General features: G+C 38.5%; 1 protein-coding gene across 1 annotated transcript; it reads right to left on the bottom strand.

The window, feature by feature from the left end:
* Positions 1 to 937: 937 nt before the first annotated feature.
* LOC109002431 lies at positions 938 to 12643 on the bottom strand. Its single transcript, XM_018980183.2, has 4 exons — positions 12421 to 12643; positions 12155 to 12293; positions 1827 to 1960; positions 938 to 1721 (listed from the first exon to the last, which is right to left on the bottom strand). The coding sequence occupies exons 1-4, from the start codon at positions 12585 to 12587 to the stop codon at positions 1067 to 1069; spliced, it is 1095 nt and encodes a 364-aa protein (XP_018835728.1). The 5' UTR covers positions 12588 to 12643; the 3' UTR covers positions 938 to 1066.
* Positions 12644 to 13698: the final 1055 nt, after the last annotated feature.

The raw sequence follows: 13698 nt of genomic DNA, 5'->3' as shown, positions 1-13698 counted from the left end.
GGTTAGGGAAAGCGGAAACATAAGAAAGCAACTAGAAAGTAAGACGAATAATCAGTGAGGGGCCACCACTGTCTGTGGCGGCGCGGGCAGTACACGCACCACACCTAGAGAGGAGTAGGAGGTCGGGTTCCGAAGAATCGACACCGCTGATCCCATCGATGCATTTCTATCAACTATTAGATCAGCTTTTATTTTATAAAATAAAATAATTAAAAGAGTTGACTAATATTACATCAACATATTAAAATAAAAGTGAAATAAAGACATGGTATTATACTATACATATATAGGTCTCCCAATCGGCCGCCTCAATAAAGTATTGTCTTGACTTTGGTCCTCCAAATGGCCTCCCCAATGATCCTAAACTCCAAATTCCCAACATATCAAAGAGTAAAGAGGGGGTACAACTTATGAAGATGAGTATCCACTGTTACATGCTTTCATAATCACACAAAGTCATCACATTTTAAATGCACTTATTAAGATGAGTATCCACTGTTATATATGAATGTGAATTAGTTGGTTTAGAGTTTTCTTAATCACATTGTCTTGTTTATTTTAAAATTACGAACTAGTCAAAATTAATATAAAGTCATTCTCTAGCTAAATATGCTGAATAATTCTTGTATCTCCTATTTTCATGTTTTTCTATCAGATTTAATTGTTTTTATAAACTTTGAAGGTCCAAGAGGGCTAATTTATTAGGGTCCCAAACGGTTCATGAACGAATTATTTATGTAGCCATGTCTAAGGAGCCATATAAAGTGATCATCCTAATGGAAAGGTCCTAAATAATATTGGAACTCGGATTCTAATATCAATTCTCAATCAAATGTCTACCAATCATTGACGTAAAGATAACAAATATTTTTTTATAAAAATAGGCTCATGGATCTTATAATGTGCCTGCCTACATTGGAACATGATCAGTCGAATATGGTAAAACTCAAATTTTCCTTGAATATTAATTATTACAATGGATTATTTTATTCAAACTTAGAATTGAACAAACTGAACATGACCTATTCATATTTGCTTTGGAGATATATATATATGTCCAACATTTTTATAGTTGGACAAAAGCTGGAGATTTGGTAAGGTCGATAATCTGAGGACAAATAGTAGAAATTCTTCTCTTTTTGCCGCATAAACTAGTTCTGCAGTCAGGCGATGGGGTTGAGATATCTATGATCTCAACATATTGAGGCGCAGCATAGCTGCTGCTTGGTGGTTGAGCGGTGTAACCAGCCGTTACTACCGGTAGTTGCAACTCAACACTAGCAGCTATATCCATCTCTCTTTCTTCAGCAACTTCTTCTAAACTAAATGAGCTAGTGGCGATTGACGATGATGTTGTCATCGCTGATTTGATGAAACTAGATGGCTGTGCACAATCTTCTTCAAGTTCATTTCCCCTTCCATAAAGGAACTCAGCCGTCTTGTCGATGATGTTAATTTCATTATCTGACGAATTTCGAACCATGGAATTCGGTATTGTTTCTTGTACAAATCCGCTGGCAGTACTACTAGTACCTCCCTCACACTCTTCTTTATCATTCCATTCGTCTTCGTTTTCACTTAAACTCACATCTATTAATTCTGAATAGCAAGGAAGCTCATCCATTGGGCGAACTTGGACCTTCATATGCTCAGGCAAGCTTGGGCAACCAGCATAATGATTTGTGTACTTCGTTGAAAAATAATTTACAGTGATGTTCAAGCTGATCATGCATGAATTAAAGGGAAAATATCAGTTTTAACCAGCAAAACTTAGTAGCAGTATAATAATCCATGTGTATAAACTTGAATGAAACGTAAGATGATACCTTTGCCAGGCTGGGAGGGTGAGCATTGTGTATGCCAGTTTGATCTTATTAGCTATTCCAGATAAGGATTTAAAGCTCGCAGCTGCCTTCCTCACAGCCAGTGATTCATTTGGGTGTTGCCAGGCCCATTCAAACTAAAAGAACAACGTGTTAATACTGGAATTCCTTGTTTTATATATGGCTTTGTGGATAGAACTCAAAAACAATGAGGGAAAATCTCAAAATTACAAACAGATGAGAGATTTTTTTATCATCACAAAGGAAAAAAGAGAAAAAAACAGAGAATAAGGCACTAAAAAAAGTTCCATCCACTAATGAAGATGATCAAGAAGAAATTGACTAACAAAAAATAGTGATACTGAGAAAGCATACAAATCCCAAACCCCAATACTATTCCAACAAAGACCATAAGCACCTTTTCTCTCCTATTCTCTTCGTGTGGCATGGTGGTACAAATTGGACTCTTTTAACTCTTATGTTTGGCTCCTCAAACTTTTGCTTGTAAAGTTTGGAAGGTCTTTTTTGGGAAAACTGAGAGTATATAATATTCAGTATAACCTCAGAAACAACTATTTACATGAAGTCTATATGAACAGATATAAAAGTCAAAAGCATAAGAAACTATAGATGTATGAGAAAGGAAAAAAACATAGAGATAAAAACAAGGCAGGCCAGAATAAACAAGTTTTACCACCATGCTCTTTCAATTGAGAAGAAATGGGAAAAACCCAGCTCGCTATATTAAAAGGAAACATTGATTCTATTAAGGCAATCAAAGATAACTAGTAAACTTTCACCAAATGTTTCAAACGAATAGGAGAGGTTTGGATTCAGAGATGAGTTGAGATGGGTAGAGATGGTTTGTGAATAGTAAAATAAAAGTTGAATTATTTATTATATTTTATGCACCTATTCTTAAGTCCCAAAGTTTAGATGAGTTGATGTAGGTTTTGAATGCAAACGAGGCCCAAGTGTACTTTTTAATTCAGGAAAGTATTTGAGTTTTGGATTTGGGAATTACTTCCGTGAACCCCCAGGTCACTCTTTTTCCTTTCTTCTTTATGGAATCTTCAATCATGTCCGAATCATTTGACCCCCTCTTTATCTGTTTCCTCCATAAATGGTTCAAGAGAGCAATCAAGGTGTAACTTGTTAGATAGAATAGCAAAGAAGTTACCTAGAGGGACTTCATCTCAGCTTTGGGACTTAAGAATAGGTGCATAAATTTGTGAATAATATAGTGAAAGGGTTTGAATTAAGATATTTATAGGGTTTTGGAAAATGAAAGAGAAAAAATTGAATAAAATATTATAAAGTTAAAATATTATTATAATATTATTCTTGTTTTGGAATTTGAAAAAGTTGAATTATTTTTTATATTTTGTTTGGTAGTTCGTGAAAGTTGTAATGATTAGATGAAAAAATTAAAATTTTGAAATTGAAAAAGTATGTGTTTATGGTGTTTGAATACTGAGATGAGATGAGAACCGTATGTTTTTTTTTTGATAAGTTAGAATTATATTAGGCACAATGTAATAGGCGAAGCCCGAGTACACAGGAAGTATACAAAAGAAACACCTAATTACATGCTAAATCTTTAAAATAACGAAGACAGGAACACGTTTACAGCCCCACCCTTGAGTACAATAGCAGAGAACCAGCTAAGTAAAGTACTCATAAAAAACTTCCAAAATGCATCCCTATTGCGTTCCCGGTCATTAAAACACCTCTCATTTCTCTCTAACCAAATGCACCACATAATACACAAAGGCATCAATTTCCATGCAGCTGCCACTTGAGAGCAAGTATGAAGTTGAAAGTTGGTCCAGCTTGCTAGACAATCAGCCACTGCTTCTGGCATAACCCAACACAGCCCAACCCTTCCAAACACACCATCCCACAGCACTTTAGCCATTTCACAATGGAGTAATAAATGGTTCACTGATTCCGCTTCTTTCTTGCACATAAAGCACCAATCCAAAACAATCATTCCGCGCTTCCTCAGATTATCTATAGTCTGAATATTCCCTATTGCTGATGTCCATACAAAAAAAACCACCTTTGATGGAACATGGACCTTCCAAATCCTCCTCCAAGGAAAACCAGTATGGTGCTGATTTAGTATCACCTTATAAAATGACCGCACTGTAAATTTTTTAGAGGCTGTTTGTCTCCAACATAGTTGGTCCCTACCCTGTCTTCTTATCTCCATTGAGTACAACTGTCTAAAGAAGTCAGTAACCTCCTCTACTTCCCAATCCTGGGCAGATCTGGATAAGCCTACATCCCAAAGCACCTCTCCATTGGAAAAACCCATCACCTCGGAAACTGCAGCTTGCTTATTAGTCGCCAATCTGAATACAACCGGAAATGCTCGAGACAATTCAATGTCCCCACACCAAACATCAGACCAGAACCTGATTTTTGAACCATCACCAACCGAGAAGTTAACTTGTTTCCAGAAACGACCCCAACCTTTCCTAATAAACTTCCATAGGCTCACTCCATATGACGCCCTGCTCTCCTTGGAACACCATCCTCCCCAATCACTACCATACTTGCAATCGATCACCCCTTTCCACAAAGCTTCCTCTTCCCCATGGTATCTCCATAACCACTTCCCCAACAACGCCTTATTAAAGCTACATAACCTATGAATACCCAGCCCTCCGTTAGCAAGTGGGCGGCAAATTTTTTTCCAACTCACTAAAGGAATTTTAGTCTCCTCTCCCAGGCCTCCCCATAAAAAATCTCTATACAATTTTTCGATACGGTTGGCGACACCAACAGGTAAGGGGAATAGAGAAAGAAAGTAGGTAGGGATATTAGAGAGAGTACTCTTTATAAGAGTAATCCTACCCCCTTTTGATAAGTAAGTCCTTTTCCAAGCTGCCAACTTCCTTGCTATCTTCTCGATCACCCCATCCCACACGTGTTTGGCCTTAAAAGAAGCACCTAGAGGTAGTCCCAAATATTTTATGGGTAGAAATGCAACTTTACACCCCAGGAATTCAGCCAAGTGATGAATATTATGGACATCTCCCACCGGTACCAACTCCGATTTACTTAAGTTCACTTTTAATCCCGAGATGGCTTGAAAACATAGCAGGACAGCCCTCAAAATTTGAATCTGTTCCCCAATGGCCTCACAAAAGATGAGGGTATCATCCGCAAAGAGCAAGTGTGATATTGTAGAGATGCCACTAGAGTTAGTTCCCACTGAAAAACCCGAGATAAAACCTGCACCCACCACTGCTTCCACCATGCGACTTAAGGCTTCCATAACAATATCAAATAGGAAGGGGGATAAGGGATCCCCTTGCCTCAAGCCTCTAGAGCTTGGAAAATACCCACAAGGCTGCCCATTAACCAATACAGAAAAGCGTATAGTTGAAATGCAATGACTTATCCAGCCACACCACTTTTCTCCAAAACCGCATCTTCTAAGCATATACAACAGAAAATTCCAGTTTACATGATCGTATGCTTTTTCCATATCCAACTTACAAAGAACTCCCGGAGCCCCTTCCCGCATGCGACTATCAACACATTCATTTGCAATCAGCACCGAATCTATGATTTGTCTTCCTTTAACAAATGCATTTTGGGATTTAGAAATTATCTTCCCCATCACTTTGCTCATTCTATTTGCTAACACCTTTGAGATAATCTTATAGACACAACTTACCAAGCTAATTGGGCGGAACTCCTTCAACTCCAAAGCACCCGCTCTCTTAGGAATCAAGGCTATAAAAGTGGCATTCAAGCTCTTCTCAAACTTTTGGAGCTCATAAAATTCATGAAAAACCTTCATCACATCCCCCCGCACTATCTCCCAACAATCCTGAAAAAAAGCCATAGAGAAGCCATCCGGCCCGGGAGCTTTGTCTCTCCTCATTCCACACACCACCCGATGCACCTCAAGCTCTTCAAACGGCCTTTCCAGCCAACTTGATGAAGAATCATCCACTGTTGCAAAGCTCAATCCATCTATCTTAGGTCTCCAATCTTCCGTCTCACTGAGGAGGGAACTAAAATACTGCACAGCATGCTCTTGGATCTCAGCGGGAACGGAAAGTAGATTATTTTCAGTTCTTAACATCTCAATGGCATTGTTACGTCTATGGGAATTAGCCATTTTGTGGAAGAAGCTAGTACACTTATCCCCCTCTTTAAGCCAAAGAACTCTCGACTTTTGCCTCCATGATATTTCTTCCCTTAAAAGAACCCTCTCAAGTTCTATTTTGACTTCGTTCATCCTAGATGAGCTCTCCTCGCTATCCCCATCAGCTTCCAAGGATTGAAGCTCTTCCCAAAGGGCTTTTTTCTGCTGCTCAACATTCCCAAAAACCTCCTTATTCCAAACCTTCAAATTAGTTTTTAAGGCTTTGAGTTTACTAGCCAAAACAAAACTAGGAGTCCCCACAAACTGATATGACAGCCACCAACTTTTTACCTTATCAATGAAGCCCTCTACTTCTAGCCACATATTCTCGAACTTAAAGTACCGTTTGCCCTCGTGTATGCCCCCACACTCAAGAATAATGGGGAAGTGGTCCGAACCTATCCTTGGAAAACGTTTTTGGCATAACTTCGGATAATGAGCTTCCCACGACGATGATACAAGAAATCTGTCCAATCTAGAACTGCCTCTAGAATTGGACCACGTATACTCACCCCCCACCAACGGCAAATCCAGCAATTCCAAGTCAAAAATCAGCTGTGAGAAAACCTCCATAGCTGTAGTTATTGAAGAGAGACCCATCCGCTCACTTGGGAATCGGATTATATTGAAATCCCCACATAGACACCAAGGAAGGTCCCACATGTAGTACAACCCAGAAACTTCATCCCATAGCAAATTCCTATCCCGATTCCTATTGGGACCGTAGACACTTGCTAATGCCCACAACCACCCATCTTCCACGTTCCTTAATACACATGCCACCAAGTAATTTCCAATGCACTCTTCTACCATCTCGACAACTCTACTATCCCACATGACAAGTACACCACCAGAGGCTCCCGAAGAGGCTAAATAAGTCCAGCCTACAAACGAGCCTCTCCACAAGCTACTAATAACATTCCTATCAACACTTTCCAATTTTGTTTCTTGGAGGCATACAATATCAATCTTCCAACTATGAATAATGGACCTAATGCGAAGGCGTTTATTGACATTATTGATCCCCCTTACATTCCAAGACATAATTTTAGGCTTCATTAACAAAAATAACTTCCCTCCCCTTAGATCTGCTCCTCCCAGAAGTACCCTCCTTATTGTCATAATTAATAGAACAATGCAATCTTCTCAACTCCCGCTTCTTTTTCACAGATGACTGCTCAACCGTGGATCGACCAGCTTCAATAGCAACTAGAAGGGCCCTCAATTGTTCTTCATAGCCATCATAAAAGAGACCCACACAGCTTTGGATTTTCTCCACTTGTTTAAAAACCCAATCTGAGGATTCCTCAGACACCATCTGAAGAGGAGTCATCTGTAACGGAGACGAACTATCCATCTCCTCCTCATAAACAGCTACTACGAGCTCTGGTTCCGAAACCAAACAATTTCCCCCCTCCACCATAGATGTCAGAACCTCGTTATGTCCCTCATCAGCCTCAATAATTTCCCCTGCCTCCCTATCCATAACATGGTTGATCAACATCAGCTCACCCGAAGCTTCCAACTCTATCTGTGCCAGTGGTGGAATCAGCTGCGGCTCCACAACACTATCTTGGGTCTGAGCCGAAATCATCTTTCCTATGCAATCACTATAACTCCCCAACATAAGCCCATCTGAGGCTTCCAGTGAGCCTATCGACTCTTTCTGTGACATTGCTGGAAGAGTCTGAACTAATATCGGCTCCGTAACAGTGTCTCGGGACTGAACCGAAACTGTTTTGCCTTTGTTCCTATCAGAATCACCTCTACTCCTCGTGATTGACGTCGGAATCTCCGTGTCTACTGCCGTCGACCAAGTCTGTACAGAATCCAAGGCATTTGTTTCTGATCTTGCCACAGAACTACCTGGGTTCACCTCTCCATGCTTCACGGACCCTGCTACCTGCGGCTGTTCTTCCGTCAAAGCTTCGATGACCTTCTTCGATGACCTTCGACGTCGCCGTCTGAGGCTTCGCCGGCCACGGTGGCACTGGCCCACCCGTCTCTGAGTCCACCCCGACCTGCGACTTCTTCCTCCACGTCAAACCTTTCGGTTGGTTGGATTCGGGTCGGATACCCTGTGTGGACTGGCCCTTCCCTTTCGGCCTCCTTTCCTGTCCTACACCCAAGGCCTCAGTCCCTTGTTTCACGAGATCAGACTCCGGCCCACTCCCCAGACCCGAGTTCGACCCCATAATTTCTTTACCCAAAACGCACCGTATCAAACCTTTGACTTTAACGGCCATCTCTTCCAAGGCAATCTGCATATCCCGCAAATCACTCAACATACTCAAGTCATTCTGCCCAGACACACCTCTGCCATCACCCTCTCGTCTCTGTGCCTCTACCAAACCAGTCACTTCACCTACTCTATTCAGCTCTACCGAAACAAGATTGCTCACTACTCGAGGTGTCTGCACAACCTCCTTGTATGACCGAGCCTCTGTCAACGAAGATGGTGGACCTCTCCCCTGAGCACCTTTGCTGCCCACCTCCCTCACGACCACTGCAAGCTTCCTCCACCCCATTCCGTCCCTTTCCCCAGGGATAAAGATGAAGCTCCGGCGCCCACCACCACTGTACTCCACTAGGGCCAGAAAACTACCACGGGGGTTGGATCCCTTTTGCACAATATATCCCCTGTTACTGTCCCTATAAGCAGAGTAGTATACCTTACTTCTAAGTTTAGAACATTCCTCCAATGACCTTGAGACCCAGCTTGCTGTGTCCCAACCCAACCTCAAGGTTTGTGATCCTTTCCAACCCCTCTCCGTGATAAGCACTTCATGCCCCTCCGCCCATATCTCAAACACCTTCGATTCTATTGCTAAACTTCGCATGGAGGACATTAGTAAAATACAGACAAAGCTTCTGTATTAACCTTAGTTCTTGAACCTCCACCCCACAGTAGCATCATGCAAGATTATAGTGGTTTCAAGCTCTATATGGTTTGGTTGAGGAATGTCTGGAGTTTTAGAGACTTTGGGGCAACATCAGAGTAATTTTTCGTATAGAGAGGGAGAGGGATCAACCCTAGGCTTAGGGACGCGAGGTTTTATTTCTAGATGAGTAAAGTTTTTTGCAATAAAAAACCCCATGACCTTGAAGTTTACAACATGAGCGAGCAGTAGTAACATGGGAAAAATTAATATATAATCTTCTGTAGAAACCCACTTCACTATTGATGCCAGTCCAAATTGAGTCTTCTATTGAAACATATCTATTTCAATACAAACTACAACAAAATGGGTCTAGTATGAGGGAGAGTAGGAAGGGTCTGCAGTTGAAAACCTACCCATAGGATGGACAAATAGGATTGATCACAGTAGTTTATGGGGAGAATAGGTAGAAAAATCCATACTGGTGTGATTGGGGATTCCTCTTAGGGTTGTTAAATGGTATGGCTATGAGGATGAAATCTAAGTATGACAAATATTGGGGGATGTTGAGAAAATTATTGTTTGTGGTTGCGCTTCTTGATCTCCAATATAAGTTGGTTATTGTAGACTTTTAGATTAGGGATGTCCTCGATAATGAAAAGGCTGATCAGTTCACTAGAATATTGACGAATAATATTGAAGCCTGGCAAGTTCGACACTTCAAATCCTCTCGCATTTGAAGACAACAGTGGAGTCTTCAAATGCGAGAGGAAGTTCCTCAAGACTAGCAAGTTCGACATTTTCCTTAGATGACACACATGCTCCAAGTTCAATAGTTTTGATGCAAAGGTATCATCAAATCCAGGCATCATAATGTAAATCTGAGATTGAACGATACTTTATGAAGGATGTCGAGGCACCTAGTGTAATATCATTCCACCACCAAGCTCCAGTCCTTTCCTGAGTAGCCTAGGAAATGTTGGGCATTCTTATCACTACAGTTGCCTCTGGGTCGTCATTTAACACCGGAGGTCATGTGTTGGATGCTTATTGAACTAGATAGTGTTGATGATGCCGAGGGACTAGCCTTAATTTTTAAATGACTAATTAGATATTTTTATTATTTTAACTTTTAGTCCAGTGACATTATGGGAGGGAGTCAAGTAGATGAATCATGAATTGTATTATCATGTTAAGTGCAATGTCTAAATATTTGTTTAATTTTCAAAAAACAATGCAGGATACTTGGAGTTGGGGTTGGTTACTTTTGGATGTAACTATAGCTGGGATTGTTAATTTTCATTATTTAATTTAATTATGATACTTGGTTGTGGGATGAGTGAGTTTCAGAGGAAGTTGTAATTTGTAACTTTATAATATCCATCTACAGCTACAAATACTCATTAGTGAGTGTGTTCTTGTGTGATGTTTGCACTTTGCAGGGGGTGTTGTGTTTTAATGTTTGCGATTCTATTAATCTATATTTGATTATTTGCTTTTTAGCTTTTTTCAGTATAGATGGATTATAATATAATATATAATTTATAATTTTATTGATGATGATGATGTCTTTTAATTTACATTATTGTTATGTTGTTTCCTTGTTTGTTTGTTGGTACTAATGATAATCATCTATTATTCATTTTTTATTATTGTTTGTTGGTTCTATAAATCATCTCAAATAATTTGTGGAGCTTAAAGAGGTAAAGGGATGGGATTATTTGTTTGAATTGACATTATATAGTAAGAGAAAGTAATAGTCATTTATTAAGTTTTTTTCTTTTTTAGGTTTTTTTGGCCCAGCCTGAAACAGTGGACCATTGGACCAGACCAGCTCAACTTGGCTCCGACCTTCGATTCAAGTTGGGCTTCGAACTCAGACTCCAACCCGGAGTTGACCACTCCAAGTGCTCCCAAGTTATCAAGTACTTTGCTTCATCCTACTACTTGCTACTCTCCATGGTGTTCACTCAAGTCCTTGGCAAGGTAGGGAGCATTTAACTTGCTCGCCCGCCTGCGGTTCGTCACGTTTCACATTTCATGTTTGGAGCATAAATCTCACACGGTCCTCAAAAGCGGGTTGTGGTGTCCACCGTGCATGTTACTCGTGGCCCCTATGTTGGTAGGCAAAGCTTGCCATTTTAGACTCTTAAGGCATTTAGACACTTTGTAGCACTCAGAATTCTGTGAATAGTATAGTTTGAGTTAAAATTATTATTCAATTTTGGAAAATGAGAGAGAAAATGGTTTAATTATTTGTGTTTTAAGTTCAAAAAAATTGTATTGATTTTTGTGTTTTGTTTAAAAGTTTGTAAAAGTGATTAGGTAATAATGATTAGATGAAAAAAATTAAAAATTAAAAAGTGTTTTGTGTTTGAGTGATGTTTGGGAATGAAATTGTGAGTAGTTTTGAGAATTTCTCATATCATCTCATTTACCAAACATACCCTAAATCATAAAGTAAACATGATGTATTTCAACAAAGTGATGAGGGACTTATCTTTGTAGATATTTTGGCGTGATTTTGCTAATCAGCTGCGGTCTTGATCTAGAACTCTATTATTTTCATGCTCCATTGAGTGCAATGCTTCATCAGTATAAAATAGCTGTCGCTTTTCATATGGTTTTTATGGGCAAGTCCTATCCTTTCTCTACAATGACTTTTATCTCCAAACATTTCTTATTTTCAAATAATTTTATATTTCTATTCTTATTTTTTTTATGATTTTTACAATAAGGGTGTTGAATGTCACGTGTCTGGTGGGTTTAATTGCAATAAATTTACCCGGGGAGTAAATAGAAAAATATTTGAAACCAAGGGAGTAATTTACAACACTAATTTTATAATTAATCTACTGAAAAACATAGGGATTTTTGTAAACAAGTAAAACTCTAAGGTAGTGTTTTTGTAATCAAACGTACAAGAGTGCCTACCTATTCGAGTGAAATAAAGTAGTACTGTGTAAGGGTATAACTAATGTCAGATTCAAGTGATAAACAATGTGAAGGGAAACTGCAGCACCAACGTTGGATGCTTGATAGCAGCATAAAAATTGCATACTGTAAACAGCACAGTACTACAATCCGTACAGAAACTCAATGCCAAAAGAAAAAAGAACAAAAGCAACAATATTTGGGGTTGCAGTTGAATCAAAAAGTGCATATCCCCAAAGCAAATGAAATGGAATTCAGTCTTGTAATGATCGGTCCCAACATAGTTTGTAAATATATTCAATAGAATTAAGAAGCAAGAAAGAAAATGAAACAAAAATGTAAATTGGAACCTGGAGAGCGGAGACGTTTGATGGGAAACCATAGATGCACAAAACCATTTCCCAGGGTCTCTTTTTCTTGGTCCTCCACGCACCACTCACAATTTCGCCATTGTGCTGCCTTATACGACGCCGCGGATTCACCGTAAATCTGTAAAATTCCCAAGAAAAGAAAATAGATACTTAACGAATAGAAACAAATTTGACCCATTTGACTCTTGAGGGCTGGGAATCGAAACGAGAAAGAACAAAAGGAACCCAAAGGATCGGAAACGAACCCGATGTAGGTGTGGCCTTTGTGACGTGGGCTGAGGGAGACCAATAGGTAGCACGCGAAAAACCGTTTCCCTTCTTTGCCCACGTTTCCATCTCCAACTTTTTCTTCCACTTCCGACCGAGAGATTGGGGTTTCCGAGCTCTCCGATCTTCCCCTTTTCTTCCTCATCTCTCTTCCTCCCTCTCTCTATCAGTAACAGAGGATAGATGCCATTCTGACCGTTGGACATGTATGTATAAGTGTTATTTTATTCTTATACAAAAAATATATAAATACTAAATACAACCGTTGGACAAAATTCAAAAAAGATATAAAATTGGACCGTTGCGTATATGGCCGTTTTGATCAACGAAAAAACAACTTTATCTTGTACCGCTCTACTTTACCGCTGGAGAAAAAAAAATATTATTTTTATTTAATGATTAAGAAAATAATTTTAAGTATATTATTATATTTTTTTATTTTTTTAAAATATTAAAATATATTAAAAAAATAAAAAATAAAAAACTTAAAAATAATTTGCAGTCAAATAGAACGGATTATTCTGAGCTGCAGAGTAACCCGACTCTTTGATCAATGATGAGTATGCTCGTATAAAATCTATATTAACAAAAAATTTATACATTATCTCTAGAAGAATTCAATTACTTTAACAGGAATAAGAAAAAATAAAACAGATGATGTGTGGCCTAGGCAATTGAATTGCAAAGCTTTAATATTAATAAATAGATTAAAATAACTTCAACTCAACTTTTTTAATATTTATTTAGACTAATAAAACATACAACACGACAATACACGCAACTTTTACAGCTCATTTTTTATGAAGTGATATTATCCTATTCAACTATATAAAATGAGTTATTAAATAGTTTTATAAATATTATTTATTTATTTATTTATTTAACAAGAATTAATGTTCAAGACATTTGGGCACTATTGATGAGAAACATTTTAAATAATTGTTCAAATAAATGGTAGACATTTTGAGCCACTTAAAATGTGTTATGCTAATAAGTAGTGTCAAGTGTAGCAAGTATGTATAAAAGTGACAAGATCTACATGAATGAAGACAAACACTATTTTATATATATATATAGTTAGCATTAGCAATATGAGCAAAAGTGGGCTCATAGTCACGTATGGCTATTCTCCATATTATTTTGAGGGCAAATACATCGCTTTTCTTCGCAACTCAAGTGAATTTAAAAAATAATATTTTAAACTTTTATTTAAAATCAAAAATTTTCATCTCACTATTCAAATCTAGGACATAAAA

This window comes from Juglans regia, chromosome 5 (genome assembly GCF_001411555.2).
Source record: "Juglans regia cultivar Chandler chromosome 5, Walnut 2.0, whole genome shotgun sequence".
NCBI classification, from domain to species: domain Eukaryota; kingdom Viridiplantae; phylum Streptophyta; class Magnoliopsida; order Fagales; family Juglandaceae; genus Juglans; species Juglans regia.
The sequence above is the reverse complement of the archived record's forward strand: the minus strand, read 5'-3'. Positions and strand labels throughout refer to the sequence as shown.